The 24,367-nt window shown below is 45.9% G+C and overlaps 1 protein-coding gene and 1 long non-coding RNA gene across 3 annotated transcripts; one reads left to right on the forward strand and one right to left on the reverse strand.

The window, feature by feature from the left end:
- On the forward strand, positions 1–16,078 carry LOC138801353 (uncharacterized). Its single transcript, XR_011364606.1, has 3 exons — positions 1–128; positions 8,648–8,730; positions 15,691–16,078. It is a non-coding gene; the product is annotated as an uncharacterized lncRNA (long non-coding RNA).
- On the reverse strand, positions 7,930–23,866 carry PIGQ (phosphatidylinositol glycan anchor biosynthesis class Q). Of its 2 annotated transcripts, none has more exons than XM_069984081.1 (11): positions 23,846–23,866; positions 18,490–19,126; positions 16,140–16,271; positions 15,893–16,013; positions 15,681–15,807; positions 13,017–13,170; positions 10,418–10,529; positions 10,205–10,285; positions 9,320–9,434; positions 9,170–9,231; positions 7,930–8,769 (listed from the first exon to the last, which is right to left on the reverse strand). In XM_069984081.1, exons 2-11 carry the CDS (start codon positions 19,122–19,124, stop codon positions 8,617–8,619), a joined length of 1,692 nt encoding a protein of 563 aa, XP_069840182.1. In that variant the 5' UTR covers positions 19,125–19,126; positions 23,846–23,866; the 3' UTR covers positions 7,930–8,616. The 2 variants fall into 2 exon arrangements, with proteins under 2 accessions (XP_069840182.1, XP_069840181.1); XM_069984080.1 differs by lacking the exon at positions 23,846–23,866 and adding an exon at positions 19,688–19,915.
- Positions 23,867–24,367: the final 501 nt, after the last annotated feature.

Here is a 24,367-nt window from a genome sequence, read left to right on the forward strand (position 1 = left end):
TTAGCCACGTCTTCGGAACTCCGGAATCATGTGACGCCGGAGCGCACGATCGTAATGACGTAAGGACGCCTGGCCGCTCACGTGACTATGCCGGATCCGGACGCTGACCTTCGGAACTCTCAGGAAATGTAAGTTTATGCAATTTTCATTTATATATGTTGCGGATACTATGTTTTTGTACTGGTTTCTTGTATTAGTTTATGTATATATATCTGTGGCATCACTTATATTTATGTTGTTGCCCCGGAAGTGATATTTTATTCATGTCATACCATACACCATTTAAACCCCTGTCCTTCAGTATGCTTTGTAAAACTTGAGAAAGGCCACCTCATACTTGGCGGCCGAAACGCGTCGTGATTTTAATAAATACCCTTTCCATGAAACAACCGCTTTAATCTGTGGTTTACTGGACACCTGCGCCCTATTCAAGCCGGGACCCCACATGGTCCTAAAGCCTGCTGCGGCTGGTATACTTCATCATTATAATCCATGTCACACCTGTGCATATATATGTCAATGTAGGTGACAGGCAGCATTGGGCTGTGGCATGTGCCCCAACCCAGCGCAGGCACAATAGTATCAGTCATCAGCCAAAGGGAGGAAGGAGGCACTGAATGGAGATGGCTGCATCGGAGAAGCATCTTAAAAGGGTACTCCAGCGAAAATCTTTTTCTTTCAACTTAACTGGTTTCAAAAGTATACAGATTTGTAATTTACTTCTATTTAAAAATCTCAAGTCTTCCCATACTTATCAGCTGCTGTATGTCCTGCATAAAGTGGTCTTTTCTTTTAGTCTTACACAGTGCTCTCTGCTGCCATCTCTGTCCAGGTCGAAAACCTCTCCTGCTCTGGACAGTTCCTGACATGGACAGAGGTGGCAGCAGAGAGCACTGTGTCAGACTGGAAAGAATACATCACTCCCTGCAGGACATACAGCAGCTGATAAGTATGGGAAGACTGGAGATTTTTAAATAGAAGTAAATTACAAATCTATATAACTTTCTGAAACCAGTTGATTTGAAAGAAAAAGATTTTCGCTGGAGTACCCCTTTAACCCCTTCACGTCAGCCATCTGTATATATACGTTCCTATTGCACATGCCCCGTGCAGTAGGAATGTACATATACGTTCCTGACTGACAGGGGCTTTGTGATGAGAACGGGATCGCTGCAGGGACAGCGATCCCGCTCTCATCTGTGTACAGCACCGGAGATAATGAGGATCAGCTGCGATCCCGCAGCTGACCCCCATTAACCCCTTAGTGACCGCCGAAACGGCGGTCACTAATGGGCCGGTGCCGCCGCTGTATTTCATCTCCCCCCACCGTGAATCCACGGTGGGGGGAGATGAAATAAGTAAAAATCAGACCCCAGATCAGCCCCCTAGTGCCCCAGTCACTAACCCCCCCTCCCGCGGCGGCCATCGGATCCAAGATGGCCGCCGCGATCACTGTGAACAGACTAATGTCTGTTCACAGTGATCAATCAAGAAAAATGAATGAAAGCCCCATGCTCTCCGCCACCGGAGGTAGCGGAGAGCATGGGGCAGTCATCGGGACCCCCCCTGTGGGGTCCCGGTACAAGCGATCAGCGGTATATACTATATACCGCTGATCGCTTGTACCATGTGCCGCCGGCACTTTTTATCCCCTGTCACCATGAATGATTGGTGACAGGGGATAAGAAGTGATGTCCCCCCACCCCCCCTGTCACCCCCGTCCCCGAGTCACCATCCCTTCCCCATATACTCACCGGATCCACGGAGCTCCTTCCTCCTCGACGTCCTGGCTGGTTATGAAGTGCGCATGCGCTCCACAACCAGCCAAGCTCTGAAAATTTAAAGTGACAGAGACCAATTTGGTCTCTGTCACTGAACTATGATTACTGTGATAGAAAATATCACAGTAATCATAGTAATACAGTGAAAATGAATGTATAAAGTACAAAAAGTGACAAACATACAAAAAAATAAAACACACACTTTTTATTATAGTAATAATTACAGTTTACTCCCAAATTACCCCTAACCCCCCCCCAGATTACCCGTAACCACCGCACGTTGCCCGTAACCACCCCAGGTTGTCCGTAATCACGTCAGATTGCACGTAACCCCCCAGATTACCCGTAACCACCGCACGTTGCCCATAACCACCGCACGTTGCCCGTAACCACCGCACGTTGCCCGTAACCACCGCACGTTGCCAGTGACCCCCTCCAGATTGTCCGTAATCACCCCAGATTGCCTGTAACCACCCCAAATTACATGTAACCACCCCAGATTAGCTATAAGCACTTCACTCTATCCGTAACAATTCTAGATTGTCTGTAACCCCTCCAGGTTGCCCCTAACCACCGCAGGTTGGGCATAACCACCGCAGGTTGGGCATAACCACCGCAGATTGCCCATAATCATGCCAGATTACATGTAACCCCCCAGATTGCACGCAACCACCGCAGGTTGCCTCTGACCACCGCACCTTGCCTCTGACCACCGCACGTCGTCTCTGACCACCGTACGTCGCCTCTGACCACCGCACGTCGCCTATGACCACCGCACGTCGCCTATGACCACCGCACCTTGCTTCTGACCACCGCACGTCGCCTATGACCACCGCACATCGCCTATGACCACCGCACCTTGCATCTGACCACCGCACCTTGCCTCTGAACACTGTACCTTGCCTCTAACCACCCCAAATTGCCAGTGACCCACTCCAGATTACAGGTACCCACCTCAGATTACCTATTAGCACTTCAGTTTATCCGTAACCACAGCAGGTTGCCTGCAACCACCCCAGATTGTCCGTAACCACAGCAGGTTGCCTGTAACCACCCCAGATTGTCCGCAACCACCCCAGATTGTCCATAACCACAGCAGGTTGCCTGTAACTACAGCAGGTTGTCTGTAACCACAGCAGGTTGTCCGTATTCACCCCACGTTGCCCATAACCACCCCTGGTTGCCTCTAACCACCCCAGGTTGCCTGTAACCACCCCAGGTTGCCTCTAACCACACCAGGTTGCCTGTAACCACCCCAGGTTGCCGTAACCACAGCAGGTTGCCTGTGACCACCCCATGTTGACCGTATCCACCCCAGATTAACCGTAACCACCCCAGATTACCCGTAACCACCCCAGACTTCCCGTAACCACCCCAGACTGCCCGTAACCACCCCAGACTGCCTGTAACCACCTCAGACTGCCCGAAACCACCTCTAGATTACCCGGAACCACCCCAGATTACCCGTAACCACCCCACATTACCTGTAATCTAATTTTTTTTACTGTATTTTAGTAACTGCGCTATTCTAATAACTGTTACTAGCTGCGGTTTTGCTCCAGCAAATTGGCGCTCCTTCCCTTCTGAGCCCTGCTGTGTGCCCATACAGTGGTTTATGCCCACATATGGGGTACCGTTGTACTCAGGAGAACCTGCGTTACAGATTTTGGGGTACATTTTTTCTCCTGTTCCTTGTGAAATTTAGAAATTTCAAACTAAACCAACATATTATTGGAAAAATTCAAGTTTTTCATTTTTACTGGCCAATTTTGAATACTTTCCTCTAATACCTGTGGGGCCAAAATGCTCATCCTACCCCAATATGAATTCTTTGAGGGGTGTACTTTCCTAAATGGGGGGACTTTTGGGGGGATTCTATTCTGTAGACACTACAGGGGCTCTGCAAACGCACCTGGTGCTCAGAAATTTCTTCAGAAAAATCTGCAGAGAAAATGCTAATTGGCGCTCCTTCCCTTCTGAGCCCGGCTGTGTGCCCATACAGTGGTTTATGCCCACATATGGGGTACCGTTCTACTCAGGAGACCCTGCGTTACAGATTTTGGGGTGAATTTTCTCTCCTGTTCCTCGTGAAATTTCCAACTAAAGGAACATATTATTGGAAAAATTCGAGTTTTTCATTTTTACTGTCTACTTTTGAATACTTTCCTCTAATACCTGTGGGTTCAAAATGCTCACCACACACCAAGATGAATTCTTTGAGGGGTGCACTTTCCAAAATGGGGTGACTTATGGCGAGATTTTACTCCGCTGGCACTACAGGGGCACTGCAAACCCACCTGGCGCTCAGAAACTTCTTCAGCAAAATCTGCATTGAAAAAGCTAATTGGCGCTCCTTCCCTTCTGAGCCCTGATGTGTGCCCATACAGTGGTTTATACCGACATATGAGGTACCTTTTTACTCAGGAGAACCTGCGTTACAAATTTTGGGGTACTTTTTTTCTCTTGTTACTCGTGAAATTGAGAAATTTCAAACTAAACGAACATATTATTGGGAAAATTTGAGTTTTTCATTTTTACTGTCTACTTTTGAATACTTTCCTCTAATACCTGTGGGGTCAAAATGCTCACCACACCCCAAAATGAATTCTTTGAGGGGTGGACTTTCCAAAATGGGGTGACTTATGGCGAGATTTTACTCCGCTGGCACTACAGGGGCTCTGCAAACACACCTGGCGCTCAGAAACTTCTTCAGCAAAATCTGCATTGAAAAAGCTAATTGGCGCTCCTTCCCTTCTGAGCCCAGCTGTGTGCCCATGCAGTGGTTTATACCGACATATGAGGTACCTTTTTACTCAGGAGAACCTGCGTTACAAATTTTGGGGTACTTTTTTTCTCTTGTTCCTCGTGAAATTGAAAAATTTCAAACTAAAGGAACATATTATTGGAAAAAATTTGAGTTTTTCATTTTTACTGTCTAATTTTGAATACTTTCCTCTAACACCTGTGGGGTCAAATTGCTCATCCTACCCCAAGATGAATTCTTTGAGGGGTGTACTTTCCAAAATGGGGTGACTTATGGGGTTTTTTTCTCTCTGCTGACACTACAGGGGCACTGCAAATGCACCTGGCGCTCGGAAACTTCTTCAGCAAAATCTGCAATGGAAAAGCTAATTGGCGCTCCTTCCCTTCTGAGCCCTGCTGTGTGCCCATGCAGTGGTTTACGCCCACATATGGGGTACCGTAGTACTCAAGAGAACATGTGTTACAAATTTTGGGGTGCTTTTTCTCTCATGTTCCTTTTGAAAATGAGAAACTTTAATCTAAATGTATATATTATTGGAAAATTTTAATTTTTCATTTTTTTACAGCCTAATGGTGAATACTTTCCTCCAGCCCCTGTAGGGTTAAAATGCTCATTATACCCCTAGATTAATTCTTTAAGGTGTCTAGTTTCCAAAATGGGGTCACTTATGGGGGTTTCCAGTATACAAACCTCCTAAATCAACTAAAAATAAGAACTGGTCCCCAAAAAAAATCAGTTTTGGAAACTTTCACGAAAATGTGGTAATTTGCTGATACATTTCTAACCCCCGTAACACCCTAAAAAAGTAAAATATGTTTATGAAATGAAGCCAGAATAAAGAGGACATATCGGTAATGTGACTTAGTAACTAATTTATGTAATACAACATCTTTTTTTAGAAGCAGAGAATTTCAAAGTTCATAAAATGCTACTTTTTTCAATTTTTCATGATATTTTGATGTTTTTTTCACAAAAAACACACAAAGTAGTGACCAAATTTTGCCACTAATATAAAGTGCCATATGTGACGAAAAAACAATCTCAGAATCGCTAGCATACGTTAAAGCATCACTGAGCTATAAAGCGCATAAAGTGAGACAGGTCAGATTTTGAAAAATGAGCCTGGTCTTTTAGGTGCAAATAGGCTCGGTCTTGAAGGGGTTAAGCATCATTAGTATAAAACTTTTGGCATCGCTTTTGATGTCAAAGTTTTCGATTTCATGAGGTCTTCAGCTCCAGCATATACATAATGAATAGAACCATTACAGCTTATTGTGTAATGGCTGTGCTATGTTCCTGGCCCAGACACTACACAATGACCAGAGGGTGGTCTGCTCCTGAACACATTCATTGTGTACATGCTAGAGACACGTCTCTGGTGAATAGCCGATTGGTGGGGGTTGTCAGACATTGATGGCCTACCCTGAGGATAAGCCATCAGTATAAAAGCCCTGGAAAACCCCTCCAATGCCCTTGTTTCACTGTCCTTTAAACCACTTATTTTCTTCTAAAAAGGGGTTGTCCAGGATTAGGATAAACACAGCTGCTTCCTTTCAAAAACAGCGCCACCCCCTGTCCTCAGGTTGTGTGTGATATTACAACTCCAATGGAATGATTATGCAAAACCCCACACAAAAACTGAGGACAAGAGTGGTGATGTTTTTGAAGAAAGTTCTATCTCCATATACCTGCAGGATGGATCCCCCCTCTCCCGGTGCTGTCAAAAAATGTGGGATGGATAGGAAACACATTGATATAAACCCAGAAAGAATAAATCACAACCAATCTGGAGAAAATTATATATTTTCTTTAGGAATTTCCACAATTAAAAATTGTACAAAAAACTATTCACAGACGTCATCAATGATTGGAATAGAGATCAGTCTCCAGGTACAGGGGTATAATGAGAAATAGAAGTACAAGGATCTGGATTGTAACCATAAAGAGGAGGATTAGTCTGGAATCACTACAGAAGGATTGTGTAATAAACGGCCGGGCTCTAATAATAAATCAGGAAGGGGAACAATGAACTACACATAATAACAATGGTAAAAAGAAAAAAAAAATCTTAATGCAGTGTTAAATGGCACCTCGGACCAGTACAAATGTAGACAAATAGGAAGAGAATTAAAGAAACAAAATCTATAATGCTTTCTGCTTAGACATCAGAGCACAAAGGAGTATCCTTTCAACTGTAAGGGCCAGTTCACATAGAGTAAAATCGGCGGAACTCTCCGCCGCTGAATTCTGCCTGTCGTCTGTCTCTATGAGACGGCTCGCACCTCCGCTTCTGCCTCTCTCCCCTCAAGAATTCTCTCCACCGCGGAATTCAGCTGATTTTACACTGTGTGAACTGGCTCTAGATTGCGCTTTCTGTGTCACGTGATCAGTCAGACTTATTATGGAGCCCGACTGATCACATAACAGAGCTGGGAGAGGACACGCTGCAGCGCGTCTTCTCCTGGCTCTATCTCCCGATCGGTACGGGTCTGAACACTCAGCCCCAGACCAATCAAAACTTTTGACATGTCTCTATGATGTGAAAAGTTTTGTGAAGTGACAGTGACACTTTAACACTCAGATCCCAACCAATCAAAACTTTTTACTAGAGATGAATGAACTTTGAGCACGCTTTGGTTCATCCGAGCCCCAGCACTGAGCATTTGATTCCCGGCGGCTGAAGAAGTTAGATGCAGCCCTAGGGAGCCATGGAAAACATGGATACATCTATATACCCATGTGTTCCAAAACTCCATAGGGCTGCATCTAACCTCTTACATTGAGTATACATTGAGAAATCTTATATATATATATATATATATATAAATATATTATATATATATATATATATATATATATATATATATATATACACACACACACACACACATATACACTGCTAAAAACTTCTCAGTCCCAAAAACTTCTCAGTCCCAATGTTAATACACTTTTTATGGTCCCAGCTTCATTTGTCTTTAGAAATCTATGTGTCCTTCACTTCTCCAACTTTAACTAAATATATAAAATGTTTATTGTACAATAAAGTTATATAAGGTTTCAATTAAATTATAAGAGGGGTCACTGACACATTGTAAGAAGCTGTACACCCTGTTGGCTGGCCATCATCATCACCGCAGGTTTTTAATCACTGGGTATATAGATGAATTTCTTAGTTCGCTGACAGAAAGCCGCCATCTTGGAAATGGCGAGGAATTTAAACACAAAGGACGGAGATTTATCAAACATGGTGTAAAGTGAAACTGGCTCAGTTGCCCCTAGCAACCAATCAGATTCCACCTTTCATTTTCCAAAGAGTCTGTGTGGAATAAAAGGTGGAATCTGATTGGTTGCTAGGGGCAACTGGGCCAGTTTCACTTTACACCATGTTTGATAAATCTCCCCCTCAGTATATCAGAAAACTGCACGTTATAATTTACATAAAACTAGGTGTGTTTTGTTCATTTTGTCCACTAAGTTTTATAAGACTGTTCATCGTGGCTACAATACCTGTAGGTCATAAGGTTTCTATGTGGCACATATTAATCCTTCATTTTGGCCTCATATCACCTCTATGTATATAGTATAGATCTAGAAGCCTCTCTTGCTGCGGGGTAACGTGTGCATAGCTGCCATGCTCCAATATATCAAATAGCAAAAGTCTCTGAGAAGGGATAGCAACTTCTACAGAGGATCTGTCAGAATTCATAAGGAGTTCTGCCCCCTTCCAGAAGCAGCCATAGGCAATGCCTGGTATTGCAGTACAGTCACCATGAAGATGACTATGCTGCAATACCAGATGCAGCCTATAGGCAAGGAAGGCGCTGTTTATGGCTATTACTGAGAGAGATTCTGACCCCCAGAGCATGTCGCTGGTTAGTGCAGGCTACTGTCAGAACTTTTCCTATTCAATATGAGTGTCATATAAAAGTGCACAAGTAAATGCAGCAAGAGGGATGGCACGTTTCATTGTCGATTGTGTCTGATCACATTGATAGAAATATTATTGTATGGGTAAGGAATGTTCCAATGTCTCATCCTGTCACATCACAGTAAGGCTGCGGATACTTTCTCTTAATGCTCTTTATTCTTCTTCTGCTTCCAGGGGTAGATCACTTCTCCAATGAACAATTTTTTGCATAGGGAGCCCCAGGAATCCTTGGGGTAGCATCTCCAGGATGGCAGTCGGTAAGTGTGCAGCACCTCTCCATAGGGTAAGGGGTTAATCTATGGCAAGACAAGAGTAAATATTAGATATAAGCACCTCTTCTCCTCCTATAGTCTCTGAATAAGTGTACATTCAGTTCAGCGGAGAATGCATGTGATTGTTCCACATTACAATCTCTGGTGGCGACTTATCTTCCTTTAAGGGGTTAGAAAAACACGGCCACTTTCTTCCACAGACAGCACCCATTTTGTCTCCAGTTCAAGTGTGGTTTGCAATTTCAATGCAACTGAGTGCAAGATTTGCACCCAAACTGGAGACAAGAGCAGTGCTGTCTCTGGAAGAAAGTGTCTGTTTTTTTAACGCTGGAGAATCCCTTTAAGAACATGTCCGATTCCTCTTTCCCCTAGTATTACCATGGCAAATGTTGAGAACTTTAGGAAATTAAAATCAGTACTTTACCTGCATCAATAACCTGAGAGGTTTTCCGCTCTTTTGCTCCAGCATGTGAAATTTAACCCCCGCTGTAAGAGGAGAGAGAATGCCATTACTACAGTAAGCAGACCACTATACACACTGAGCATGTATGCTAGGATATTAGCAGAAACTCACCTGCCAGCCTGTATGAGCGACATAAACGCAGTAACAGTGCATAGAACGGGAGGGTGCTGAGCAGATCTATAGTCATTTGGATGATGCCTTGCACTGCTATCATGACAAGCCGCAGCTATCGGAAGGAGGATAGGAAAACATATCATGTACCAGGACCAGGCAGTATACAGTAGTATAAGCTGACGGCAGGACAGGCTCACTAAATCTGCATTCTTTACATAACGTCAATCTCAGCTGTTTAACCCCTCAGCTGTCACAATCAATAGCGAAAATGACATAACAGACAGAGCGGCTATTTCTAATAAAGACGTGCATCGTCAGTTCCCTTCTGGGCACCTTCCTAAGTAATGGATCTCATCGCTTGATAAATGTTTGCAGATAGGCTCAGTGCTACAACCGTTGCTGCCAGCACTAGATATATATATATATATATATATATCATTTTTTCTTATTAAATTCATTCTGGTTTTACAAATCTAATATTTACCCATCTGTTCTAACGTCAAGATGCTTCCCTTGGTTATCATTAGATGAGTCAATGTAACAATAAGGAATAAACTGCATTTTAAAGGGGTATTACCCTCAGAGCATGCCAAAAGATACTGATCGGGTGTCACTCCTGCTGCAACCCGAGATACAGCTGAGCTTCACTCCCGAGCTGTCAATCAAATCCAAATCGTTTGCTCCATTAAAGTTGATGGAGCAAACAAGTCACATGTCCCTGCTGGGTGGAGAGTGGAGCGCACTCCAATCCAATGAATAGCAGATAACTGCAACACTGGTCACCAGAATGGCAGACTGCAATTTCCTACCAAACCTTACGGCGCGAGGTCAATAATACATGACATGTCGCTAGGACTGCAATATGTTGTGCTCAATACATACCAGGGTAAAGACGAGGTAATAAAGGGCAGTGGTCGGCAGTAGAAAGAGCAGGATTGTGAACAGCAGGGTCCCGAGGAATAGCTGCAGCAGAAAAGTCAGGATAAAAATAGTTATTACAACATAATGCATTCTAGGGGTTTCTGGTAGTAATGTTTCGCTAGTTGCCATCTCAGTGAACCTTATGACCGGCAACAGAGACCAGAGAATGTGTACCTGATCCAAGTCATAGGAGCAGGAGTCCACCCTCTGTCGCAGGACATTCCACTTTTTCCCACGAAACAGACGCCAGAGAGAAGACAGCCCATGCATCTTCAGGCAGTATAGTCTATAGAGAGATGAGAAAAGACCAGTCAAAGAGGAAGTCCTCACACAGCGACTGATCTCACACAGAACAGGTGCCCATAGGGATCACACACATTAGTGTAAGAGCTATAGAAGTTATTATCGGTCAGTATGGCTGCAATGCAAACCGAAGACTAACCAAAGCAGCAAAACCAGCGTGATCACAGTGGTCTGTCTATCCAGATGGTGCATTGGGTTTCCCAGAGAAGTGATAAATGACCAATATTATCTGTGGGGGTCTAAATGCCGTATTAGATGGCCTGACTCTGGACCGTAAGCAAGCGCCTATCTGCTAGATCTGTGCTTGCTTAAAGGGGTTATCAAGCATTACAAAAACATGGCCCTATCTTCCAGAGACAGCACTGCTCTTGTCTCCAAGTTCAGGTGTGGTTTACAATTAAGCTCCATTCACTTCAATGAAACGGAATTGCAAAACCTGCACCCAAACTGGAGACAAGAGTGGTGCTGTCTCTGGAAGAAAGTGGCCATGTCTGTGTAGCACTGGATAAACCTTTTAAGGCCCTGCGTTGCTAGAGATGTTACTTCAGATGATAATTGGCCCATGTAAAAGTGTCAGCAATCAGCAGAAGAGGAGGAAAATGCCCGCTAGTCGGCCGATCGCATCTTTTGTGCTTGCCGTAAAATTTATGGGCCCCACATCTGCCTGGGTAAACAGATGATGTGCGACTGATAACAATGTATTTAAATAGCGACATGAACAATACAGGGAAGTGTGACCCGATCGTACAACTACTTGCACCTTATGAAGGTTCTGCAAATAAGCACAGGTAAAGACGCTCACTGTCTCTCTCTCGGCTCTTTGTCTGTGAGCAAGACAGACTTACAATATGCAGCGGTCTTGGTCACGTGACACAGAGTCGGGAGAGAACACATTAAGAGTAGACTTCTCCCGTCTCCTTCTCTCTAATGTGCCCATTAAAGTAATGGTGCGTTTACACAGAACGATTATCGCTTGAACTTTTGCAAAAACGATGGCATTTGAGCGATAATCGGTTTGTGTAAACACAGTGAACGATCAAATGACGAAATCGTTCATTGTGATCTTTCAACATGTTCTCAAATCGTCGTTGGTCGCTCGCTAAGAATTTGCAGATCGCGTCGTGTAAATAGTCTTTCAAAGATTCACCCTATGTGTAAGATGGGCTTAAGCGATCTTAAAAACGATCGCAATATCGTTCCCGATTGATCGAATTTTCTAGCGATTTTTCTAACAATTTATTCGTCTAAACGGTAATCGTTATAAAAACCAAATCGTTGCTTCAAAATCGTTAAATGATCGATTGGGCAAATTATCGCTTCGTGTAAACGGACCTTAAGGGTCCTATTACACAAAGCGATTTTTAACTGTTAACGACTAACGATAAACGATCGCAAATGAGATTTACACATTGACCATATTACACAGAACAGTGGTGATTAGTTATGATCGTTATTGCGATCGTTACTATGATCGTTTATTCCTTCTGATCCCAGCAAAGCAATGAACAATGTGCAATTACACAGAACGAATAGTGAAAAAATGTGGAACTTGAGCGAACAAATGTGGAATTACACGAACTATTAAAGAAAGATTAACAATAATTTTAGATTCAGATCTAAATCAACAATCAACGACATACAAACGATTTTTCGATCGCTGCCTGCAATTACACAGAACGATTATCATTTATATTTGAACGATATAAAGATTTTTCGCGCAATAATCGTTCCATGTAATAGGGCCCTAACACTTGTTGTGGTCTAACAGGGGGGCCTTGCTAGGTCTTGAGGGATGACTGATCACTTTCCTGGCAAACCTGGTAACCCAAGGCCAAAAGAACTGGCGTCCATCATGCTGCAGTGTTCTGATCACAGCAAAGAAAGAAAAACAGAACAGAGGGATTAAATAGTCTGAATTACAAGTTCTTCCTTTGCGGTTCAATAGAACAGGAGCTAAGCCGTCATCATAGAGACAAGCACCCACTCCAAGGCAAAATGGGACCCCTGTGCCACACTTTGAATTACAGTGTTGCCAAATAAGACCCAAATTCCTGAATATGCAACTCAGGCAAAAATAAACTCTTGATGTCAGCCTAAGGCTGGGTTCACACTATGTATATTTCAGGCTGTATTTGGTCCTCATGTCAGGTCCTCATAGCAACCAAAACCAGGAGTGGATTGAAAACCCAGAAAGGATATGTTCACACAATGTTGAAATTGAGTGGATGGCCGCCATATAACGGTAAATAACTTCCATTATTTCAATATAACAGCCGTTGTTTTAAAATAACAGCAAATATTTGCAATTAAATGACGGCCATCCACTCAATTACAACATTATGTGAACAGAGCCTTTCTGTGTTTTTAATCCACTCCTGGTTTTGGTTGCTATACAGCCTCAAACATGCAGCCTCAAATATACGTAGTGTGAACCCAGCCTTATAATGGTGTAAGTGACGGGATTGCTTACCTGGCTCCATACACATAGAAGCAATATATGTGGAAGGTGAGGAGTGCTATGATATCAGACAGGATAGAGAGAGCCACGGACAGCCCCAGGCAGGCTGAGAGTCCAATGTACCACAGGATGACCTCAATGAATGGAGACATCAGGCGGATGTAACCTGCAAGCAGTGCACTAGGGTTAGGGAGGGGAGTGAAGCGGCAATGAAGTACATGCTCTGTGCAGTTAGCAAGCAAACATCCCAGTGATGGGTGATGTGTATTCATATATAACCAGTCTACTTACTACTTACATGCAGCACCATGTGACAAGTGGTTACAGGGAGTGGAGACAATGGATTTTTGCCATTGCATCTCAGTTAAAGCTACTTGTTAATTTCCAGTCTCCTGCTCATCTTATATCCCATTATTTTACATAATGCTTCAGAAACTACATCACTACTGTAAGGGGGTAAAAAAAAACAAGAAAAACCATTTGACCTGTTGCAGAGACAGGTAAAAAAGTTTGTAAATCGATAAGGGTCTGAGTTGTGCGCCAGACATCCCCCATAGGCTTATACACACTTATGCGGCCATCATAGTCACTTGACACAGAGCCAGCAGTGCCAGCTACCTTCTGACTGTGACCCCTGCAGCTCCTCAGTCTGCAGCAAAGTTTTTGGCATCCCTGAATAAGGGTCGGCTGGTTCTAGGACCAGAGCTGGGGGAACCATCATGCTTGTTTAACCTTTGATTGCTATGGTCAACATTGTACACTACCAGAGATGAGTGAACCTCGAGCACACTTGGGTTCATCTGAACCTGAGTGCTCTGTATTTCATTACTGGGAGCTGAAGAAGTTGGATGCCGCCCTAAGGGCCCTATTACATGGATCGATAATCGTACCGATTCGGCCGAATATCGCTCCGTGGAATAGAGACAACGATCAGCCAATGATCGTGTCATCAGCGGATCGTTTATTTAGGTTCAAACCTAAAATCGTCGGGCACCAACCACGCATAGCTGCGTGGAATAGCGATGCGCGGTGAGCGATTTCAGAAGCACCATGCTTTACCTTAACATGTTGCAGGTCTCCTGCGCTCCTCTTCCTCCCGCAGCACAGCAGCAGCTTCGGTGCGGCCTGTCTTAGCTGACAGACCGCTCAGCCAATCACTGGCCAGGACCGCCACGGCCAGTGATTGGCTGAGCGGTCTGTCAGCTCAGACAGGCCACACTGAAGCTGCTGCTGCGCACAGGACAGGAGGAAGAAGGAGTGCAGGAGAAGCCCTGCAACATGCTTAGGTAATGTATGGTGTTTAAACAAGGGCTGCAAGGACATCGGTATCAATATCCCTGCAGCCCTCGCTAAACGATTATTGGGCCGTGTAATAGGCCCAGTAAACGAGAGCAGATCTAGCAGATCGGCGCTCGTTTACATTATTGATCGGGCCCCCATCGGCCTGTGGAATAGGACCTTATGGCTGTGTACTATGTATATTTGAGGCTGTATTTGGTCCTCATAGCAACCAAAACCAGGAGTGGATTGAAAACACAGAAAGGATCTGTTCACATAATGTTGAAATTGAGTGGATGGCCGCCATATAACGGTAAATAACTTCAATTATTTCAATACAACGGCCGTTGTTTTAAAATAACAGCACATATTTACCATTAAATGACGGCCATCCACTCAATTACAACATTATGTGAACAGAGCCTGTGTTTTCAATCCACTCCTTGTTTTGGTTGCTATACAGCCTCAAAAATACAGCCTCAAATATACGTAGTGTGAACCCAGCCTTAGGCTGTATGCATGCTTTCCAGGACTCCCTAAGGCTGTATGCATGCTTTCCAGGACTCCCTAAGGCTGTATGCATGCTTTCCAGGACTCCCTAAGGCTGTATGCATGCTTTCCAGGACTCTCTAAGGCTGCTTCCAATTTCTTCAGCCACTGGTAATCAAATGTAGAGCGTTCAGGTTCTAATGAACCCATGTGTGCTCGAGGTTCATTCATCTCTATTAACTACATGATGAAGGGATACCTCCCTGTGATGGGATTAAAGCGTCACTGTTGTTTGACCCAGAACAATCAAAAGATGTTATAGTGACATGTCAAATGTTTTCCCAGAGTGTTCAGACCTGTACTGATTGGGAGAATGAGCCCGGAGAAGAGCGTGCTAAGCGCAGTCCTCTCTCATTACGTGATGAGTCGGGCTCCTACTGTAAGTCTATGGAGCCTAACTCTTTCACTGACACAGAGCGGGGAGCAGACTGCACTGCAGAGTGGTCCATTCCCCGCTCATCCTCACGATTGTTACAGGTCTGAACACTCAAACCAGGACTGATTAGAACTTTTAACATGTCTGTATGACATGCTTTTCCAAATGACAGTGACACTTTAAGGACTGGGGCACCCCTGTGCAATTAGCCTCTTGTACACTCAGCCTGATGTTAGAATAACAGTTTGTGGTCCCTAACAGCAGCCTGTGTTACAGTGACAAGGGAAGAATGCATCGGCATAAAGAAGAACACCTATACATTATAAGTGCATTACACTCAAATTCATATTATTCGCCCAAACTGTTAAAAAAAAAAAAAAAAAATTATATATATGTTTCCAATGGGACCAAGTCCTGTCCAATTTATGCAGCTCTCAGTTGATCATAACCACCTGGGCCCACATGTAACTTACTGATCCACAGGTGGATGTGATACATGAAGAATCTCCCCAAGACTTCATCCAACGCCCGGTTCATCTTCAGCCCAGCCGGGGCTCCCATCAGCCACTGCAGGAGGCTCTGAAGTTCTAAAGCCACACGCTATGGGGGAAACAAAACAAATTACTATACAGAAACAAGACCCCCACCCCCTAAGCATCCTAAAAGAGAAAGAGACATGACTCACATCAGCCACGGGCATGAGGGCATCAGCCAGCTGACCTATGTGGTTCCCCCGATACAGCCAGGACATAAGGAAGATCCCAAGAACAATGTCTAGAAGCAGCGACATGACAGTGTTGGCCTTTCTACAAGACAAAGTCACATATAAAACCTAATTCATCATAACAAGAAATAAAACTTGGTATGAGGACATTGCCCACATGCTGTATATATATATATATAATTTGTCCTGGAGGACTAGCAGCTGATACCTCATGAACGTTGTGTGGTCCTGGGCCTTCTCAGAGCTGCTGATAATTCGGAGGTTCTCCAGGCGTTTCCCCAGTTGTTCACAAGTAGACAGCTTGTTCCAAAGGAAGGAGAGAGGCTTCCCGCTAAGAACCCTGTGTAAAAAAAAAGAACAGCATGTTATCTACTTAAAGTGAATGTACCAATACATTTTTTTTTCAGTTGACAAAGGCCCAAAGATCACAGTGGTTCCATTTTTCAATACACCACCCGGTTCCCATGTTAGGCAACGTTTTTTTTCATGTGCCCACTCTATGCACTGAAGGTAGGCCTGGTGCCACCAGTGTAATGATAATGCCTCCTCTCGGTGACACACTTCCATTGGGGTCGAGCATGGCTGTGTCACCAAGGGGAGGGGATATTGTTACACTGGTGGCACCGCGGATCTGCCTCCAGTGCGCTGAGCGTGGGAACCAGGTAATGTTTTGAAAAATGGACCGCACCACTGGGATCTCTACGCCAGCACCGACCAGGTACATTCAATTTAACTGTAACTGTACTGTCATAGAGAGAGACACATCAGTCAGAAGCTTTGACTGGTCACATGTGGTGGCTCCAAAAAAAAAAAAAAAAAAATCCATGACACTTAGGGCCCTATTCCACAGTAACGATAATCGGCCGGATCGGCCCCATTTGGACCGATTCGGCCGATTATCGTTCGGTGAAATAGAGAGAACGATCAGCCGATGACCGTGTCATCGGCTGATCGTTCATTTAGGGCCAGACCTAAAATCATCGTTCCCCCACCGCGCATCGCTACGGTTGAATAGCGGTGCGCGGCGGGCGACCGACGATTTAAGAAGAAACAGAAGCAGCATCATCATGCATTACCTGACTGCAGGGCTTCTTCTCTGCGCTGTCTTCATCCCCGGGTCCCGCGCGCTCTATCTTCTGAATGGCCGGTCAGCTGACAGAGCGCTCAGCCAATCACAGGCCGGGACCGCCGCGGCCTGTGATTGGCTGAGTGTGGCCTGTCAGCTGACCGGCCATTCAGAAGATAGAGCGCGGGGGACCCGGGGAGGAGACGGAGCGGAGGACAAGCCCTGCAGCCAGGTAATGTATGAAGCTGCAAGGGCTGCAAGGACATCGGTAACTATGTCCTTGCAGCCTTCGCTCAACGATCATCGGGCCGTGGAATAGGCCCAGTAAACAAGCGGCGATCTAGCAGATCGCTGCTCGTTTATATCGTTGATCGGGCCCTCCTTGGCCCGTGGAATAGGACCCTTAGCCAAGATTCTCTCCCCCTTCACTTTAGCAGATGGTTGGGGTCTCAATACCCACACACTGACCAACCAAAACTTTTGACACTTCTGTTGTCCCTGAGTTAGTAGGTAGAGACCAGCTGCTATGACGTCTCCTATGCACTGCACAATGTCTTCTGTCTCTATGGCACACCTTCACAAACAGCGTGGAGGACATTCTAGAGCAGCACTGCGCAGTGTTGGCTGTAAATCCAGCCCTGATGTTAGCTATAACACTGTTTTTTTAGCAGTTTCACTGTGCTTCTTCCTGCACCTAAAGTGTCACTGTCGTTTAATTTTTCTTTTGCAAAAATCAATAGTACAGGCAATTTTAAGAAACTTTGTAATTGGGTTTATTGGCCGAAAAAATGCATTTAAATCATGAAAATGCAGTTTGAAGCTCTCCCCCCTGTCTTTATGGTTGTCTATATAGAGGGGAGGGGTGGAGGGAGATGAGGCACCAAAACAGGACAACAAAGAGTTAATTTACAGCTCCATCACCAGGCTATCTCCTCTAAAGTCAGCACTGACCACTCTGACCTCTGAATACCTGCTTTCACACAGGTCCCGCTGTGTAATCCTTTGTTCTCTGCTCTCTGCTGCCCACAAATCTCCCTCCTCCATAGGTTACACAGGGCCCGACTGATGTAAATTAGTCGAGATCTCCTGATAATGAGCAGTGACAGAGAGAGCAGGAAGTGGGGGGGGGGGGGGCCTGGGGAATGCAGATAATGCCATATTTGCCTAATAAACCCAATTATAAAGTTTCTTGAAATCGCCTGGACTATTGATTTCTGCAAAAAAAAAAAACAAACAACAACAGTGACACTTTAGCTCCTCCTCTATATTCCATAGACTGGTGTGGACATCTGATCCATAGCCAAATGTTTTTTTGGAGTAAGTTATAAGTTTAACAGAGGGGAGGAAGTTTGAAAGGAGCCTGGGAAGTGAATAAGGAGGAATTTTCCTCTAATAAGGTATGTTGTAAAGTTTCTTATACCACTGACCGAGGTGACCACATGACCACGTGATGTTTACAGTATACATGGCACTCTCTGCACTATGCTAGTACCTGAGGCTACAGATGGTTGTGATCACCGAGATGCAGAATGAAAGAACAGCACACACTGGCACGGACGCCTGCTTCCCCAGCTCCACAATAATACTGGCCTCCATGCCCTCAGACTGCCAGTGTGTTAACTTCAGGGGCCCCTCGTCGTACTTATCATTGGCAAAGAGGTTCTGGTTCTTGGCCACTGTATTAAACATGGCGGCTATCTCTGAATGTTCAGTGGCGGAGTGCAGCTCGGATAACATGACCTTCCTCTGATCGTAGTAGACGAGGACCACGTCCTCCGAGGCCTCATCCTCCAACCCTTCAATCCGACAGTCCCAGAACTTGCTGGTGGACTCCCTCGCCATCCGCAGCCAGGGCTGGTGCTTAAAGATGCTGCTCAGCTCCCCCAGAAAGTTCTCCATCTTCTCGTCGGCCTCTGCTTTTCTATGGCTCCAGGTTCCCAGGACGGAGAGGCTGACGCCCGTCGTTTGCTCCAGCTGACTCAGGTATTTCCTCACACTGGCGGGAATGAACGGAAAGTGCAGGACGGCCAGGACGATGGCGGACCGGTGCTCTCCCACCCAGCGTCCGATCAGAAGTCCATTCTCTGCCGCTGAGCAGCAGGTCGGAAAGAAGATCTTTATAGCCATGACTGCAAATAGATAAAAGAGGATAAGACTGATATACATGTGTGTACAATTCCCATCAGCCAAAGTTTAAAGGGATTATCCAGCGAAAATCTTTTTCTTTTAAATCAACTGATGTCAGAAAGTTATACAGATTTGTAATTTTCTTCTATTTAAAAATCTCTAGTCTTACAATACTCATCAGCTGCTGTATGTCCTGCAGGAAGTGGTGTATTCTTTCCAGTCTGACACAGTGCTGCCACCTCTGTCCAACCTTTGGTCCTCCAGCGCTGTCCAGGCATGATGGGAATTGTAGTTTTGCAACAGCTGGAAAGCAAAAGGTTCTCCATCCCTGATCTATTCTAACACTACAATTCCCATCATGCCCTAACAGGCACAGCTCTACAGAACTACAACTCCCATCATGCAGATAGGTTGCCCTGACAGCTTCTGCTATCTCCCCAGCATTTGTACAACTACAAGTCGCAGCATTTATTATTACACCATACTGGGACTTGTAGTTCCTTTCTATGCTCCCTCTAATAACATAGCCCCCGGGCAACAACAACGGATGATCTGCGGCTCACCTCTAGGACTGCCCCCGGAGGCTCCCCGATATACACCGATATTACCCCGTCACATGACTGCCATCCTAGGGTTAATTGCCCGCATCAGGAGGTCACGGTCCCCGCAATCTGTCATTCAAATCCACTTCCGGTTCCCCAACTTCCGTTACTATGAGACGCTGTGCAGCCGTGTAACGCGACCGGGTGAAACATGAACGCGATCTATAGTTCCCTATTCAAAGTCTCGTGTTCTATGGGAGAGATTCTTAGGTAGATGCTAAGATGCTAAGCTGTATCCTCTTTTGAGTGTGATGTCAGCAGGAGGGGCGGGACAGTATTGATCTTACAAGCAGGAAGTAGTGAGCTGGTGCACCATTCACTCCTGCAGAGGAAAGAAGAGAGAGAGAAAGGACTGGTGTGTGTGGGGTCTGTATACAGGGGGAGAGGACTGGTGTGTGTGGGGTCTGTATACAGGGGGAGAGGACTGGTGTGTGTGGGGTCTGTATACAGGGGGAGAGGACTGGTGTGTGTGGGGTCTGTATACAGGGGTAGAGGACTGCTGTGTGTGGGGTCTGTATACAGGGGGAGAGGACTGGTGTGTGGGGAGTCTGTATACAGGGGGAGAGGACTGGTGTGTGGGGAGTCTGTATACAGGGGGAGAGGACTGGTGTGTGGGGAGTCTGTATACAGGGGGAGAGGACTGGTGTGTGGGGAGTCTGTATACAGGGGGAGAGGACTGGTGTGTGGGGAGTCTGTATACAGGGGGAGAGGACTGGGGTGTGTGTGGTCTGTATACAGGGGGAGAGGACTGGGGTGTGTGTGGTCTGTATACAGGGGGAGAGGACTGGTGTGTGGGGTCTGTATACAGGGGAGAGGACTGGTGTGTGGGGGGTCTGTACATAGGGAGAGGACTGGTGTGTGTGGGGTCTGTATACAGGGGGAGAGGACTGGTGTGTGGGGTCTGTATACAGGGGAAGAGGACTGGTGTGTGTGGGGTCTGTATACAGGGGGAGAGGACTGGTGTGTGTGGGGTCTGTATACAGGGGGAGAGGACTGGTGTGTGTGGGGTCTGTATACAGGGGGAGAGGACTGGTGTGTGGGGGGTCTGTATACAGGGGGAGAGGACTGGTGTGTGGGGGGTCAGTATACAGGGGGAGAGGACTGGTGTGTGGGGGGTCTGTATACAGGGGGAGAGGACTGGTGTGTTTGTGGGGGGTCTGTATACAGGGGGAGAGGACTGGTGTGTGGGGTCTGTATACAGGGGGAGAGGACTGGTGTGTGTGTGTGGGGGGGGTCTGTATACAGGGGGAGAGGACTGGTGCGTGTGGAGTCTGTATACAGGGGGAGAGGACTGGTGTTTGTGATGTCTGTATACAGAGGGAGAGGACTGGTGTGTGGGGGGTCTGTATATAGGGGAGAGGACTGGTGTGTGGGGTCTGTATACAGAGGGAGAGGACTGGTGTGTGGGGGGTCTGTATATAGGGGAGAGGACTGGTGCGTGGGGTCTGTATACAGGGGAAGAGGACTTGTGCATGGGGTCTGTATACAGGGGGAGAGGACTGGTGCGTGGGGTCTGTATACAGGGGGAGAGGACTGGTGCGTGGGGGGGACTGTATACAGAAAACACACACACACACACACACATGCACGCACACACATCCTGCTCCCCCTGTTTTCATGATTCTCTATGGGGAGGGGTGGAGAGAGATGAGGCACCAAAACAGGACAACAAAGAGTTAATTTACAGCTACATCACCGGGCTATCTCCTCTAGTCAGCACTGACTGCTCTGACCTCTGAATAGGGGCTTTCACACAGCTCCCTTTGTTCTCTGCTGGTGACTAATCTCCCCCCCCCCCCCCCCCCCCCCCTCCCCCTCCCCCTCCCCCTCCCCTTTCCATAGATTAGACAGTTTATGACCCATGTAAACTGGTCAAGATTTCCTGATAATGAGCAGTGAATGAGAGGGGGAGGGGGGACCTGGGGAAAGCCTTTATGAATGCAGATAATGGCATATTTGCCTAATAAACCCAATTACAAAGTTTCTTAAAATCACCTATACTATTGCAAAAAAAAATGAAATGACAGTGACACTTTAAAGGTAGTGTCACAAAGCAAAGAACGTAGAATCAGATGTGTACAGTGTCAGGCAAACAAATATGCCGTTTTTAGTAAAGCAACTTCCATCACTGTACCAGTTTTCTTCCCCATGTATCTATTCACTTCCTGGTTTCCTCTCGGAACTGTGACCCTGCGGTTGCTATACAACAGTGCAGACACTTTCCCACTACCCCCCTTGCTTTAATATGAAGTGAAAAACAACTGCCAGTACTTATGAAACATCTAACACGGGATAAAACACGGGATAGCCAGATATCTCTAGCCTGTTGCCACGGGGTGCCTCCATGATGGGGAGAGCACCACACCACCCTGATAAATAGCCCCTTAAAGGATACCTGTCACCCCCCGTGCCGGGGTGACAGGCTCCCGACCCCCCTGTTAAAGCCCCCTATACTTACCTAATCGCGCCGGGTCCCGCTTTCTGAGTCGGTCGGGTCACTGAGATATCAGCTCGCGCGTGCTGACAGGGGAGTCCGATGCCCATAGAGAATGACGGAGCATCTGACTCCCCATTCATTCTCTATGAGTGTCGGACTCTGCTGTGTGCGCGCTTGCCGGGCTTCGGGAGCTGCTATCTCCGTGACCCGACCGCATCAGGAAGCGGGACCCGAAGCGATTAGGTAAGTATAGGGCGCTCTAACGGGGGGTCAGGAGCCTGTCACCCCGGCATGGGGGGTGACAGGTCCTCTTTAAGTCCCACTCGGTTGCGAGTATTGGAACATAAATAGGGAAATACCAGGGTGGTCCCTTTTTGTCAATGTCTAACTCAAGATGCGAGTATTGCGATCATGACAAGGGCTTGCCAAGGCAGGCCTCCATCCACAGACAGCCGTTTCGGGGTATTTGCCCCTCGTCAGTGTGGAGTAGGATTCTGGCTAGTAGGGGCAATGACAAATCAACCAACAAAACACAGTAATCACTGAACTCAAGGAGAACAGTGAAAAAAAACTCAATCAAGAGTCTCCACTGATGCCCCCAAAAATGTAAATATGCAAATCAAGAGTCTCAAAACACGGGATAGCCAGATATCTCTAGCCTGTTGCCACGGCCGCTGCCTCCATGATGGGGAGAGCACCACACCACCCTGATAAATAACCCCTTAAGTCCCACTCTGTTGCGAGTATTGGAACATAGACAGGGAAATACCAGGGTGGCCCCTTTTTGTCAACGTCTAACTCAAGGTACGAGTATTGCGATCATGACAAGGGCTTGTTCATATAAGGTCAGCATCATAATGTAAAAAAAAACAAAGGAGTGGGAGCCCTGTTCTCAAGACTGCAGGAGGTACCAGCAATCAGACCTCCTACAAGCTGACAATTTTGACAAAAAAAATCTTCCAAAGCCTACAACCTCCAATGTAATTATTAAAGGGGTAGTTCAGCAAAAAAAAAAAAAAAAAAATCTTTTAAATCAACTGGTCCCAGCAAGTACAAGAGATTTGTAATTTACTTCTATTAAAAAAATCTCCAGTCTTCCGGTACTTATCAGCTGCTGTATGTCCTGCAGGAAGTGGTGTATTATTTCCAGTCTGACACAGTGCTCTCTGCTGCCACCTCTGTCCATGTCTGGAACTGTTCAGAGCAGTAGCAAATCCCCATAGAAAACCTGTCCTGCTCTCCAGACTGGAAAGAATACACCACTTCCTGCAGTTGATTAGTACTAGAAGACTCTAGATTTTTTTTAATAGAAGTAAATTACAAATCAAGTTGATTTGAAAAATTTTTTTGCTGAGCTACCCCTTTAATGCATTGCACTGCTGGTTTGGTACGACAATAAGAAGGTACAAAGCGTGGGCTGATAATAAATAGTGCGGTCTAGTGGTGCTTACACTAATCTTATAATAGCGGATTGTAATAGTGCAGTAACCTTATTACAGCCTATCTGTATAATGACACTCTTTAGTAATTTCATCATGGAGTGCTTTATAATCCAATAAGGCTAAACTGGGTTACACAATGCTGAATATGTCGCACACCTTCTAGGCAGAGAAACACAGGGCGGTATTATAAATGAACGACTGTAGTAATAAAATGACATTAGATATATGGTGTATACTCACAGGCAGCACAGGGAATGTATGTAACGGCACAGGGAATGTATGTAACGGCATAGGGGATCTGAACTACTACAGATAACAAGGAGTCCGCCCTCCCTCCAGGGCTACGGAGAAACCGCCCAGTGCTGATGGTGCAGTATGGCTACACCGCCACATAATAAAGCCTGCAGCCTACATTTGTGTATATGCTGATTTATTGCACATAGTTAATACGGTCCATCATGTTCAACCACCCCACTGTGTTGATCCAGAGCAGGTAAGACAAATCTTGTGCAATGCTGGTAGCTGCCAGCCTTTCAAAAGATCACCGAAGACCCACCAGTTCCACATGTTTAGGCACACATACACACTTGCAGGTGATCTTCATGTGAGCGGTATGGTTGACACCAATCATGTGGATACTCAGGCACTAAATATGGTGGAATCTGCATGCCATTTTTTTATGGAGAACGCAAGGGGAGGCACTATGTGGCACTGTAGCTGGTGCGACTCCTGTGGGCATTCTTGGTTAAAGGAGAAGTCGGG

The sequence above is a fragment of the Dendropsophus ebraccatus genome, chromosome 9, assembly GCF_027789765.1.
Source record: "Dendropsophus ebraccatus isolate aDenEbr1 chromosome 9, aDenEbr1.pat, whole genome shotgun sequence".
Lineage (NCBI taxonomy): Eukaryota > Metazoa > Chordata > Amphibia > Anura > Hylidae > Dendropsophus > Dendropsophus ebraccatus.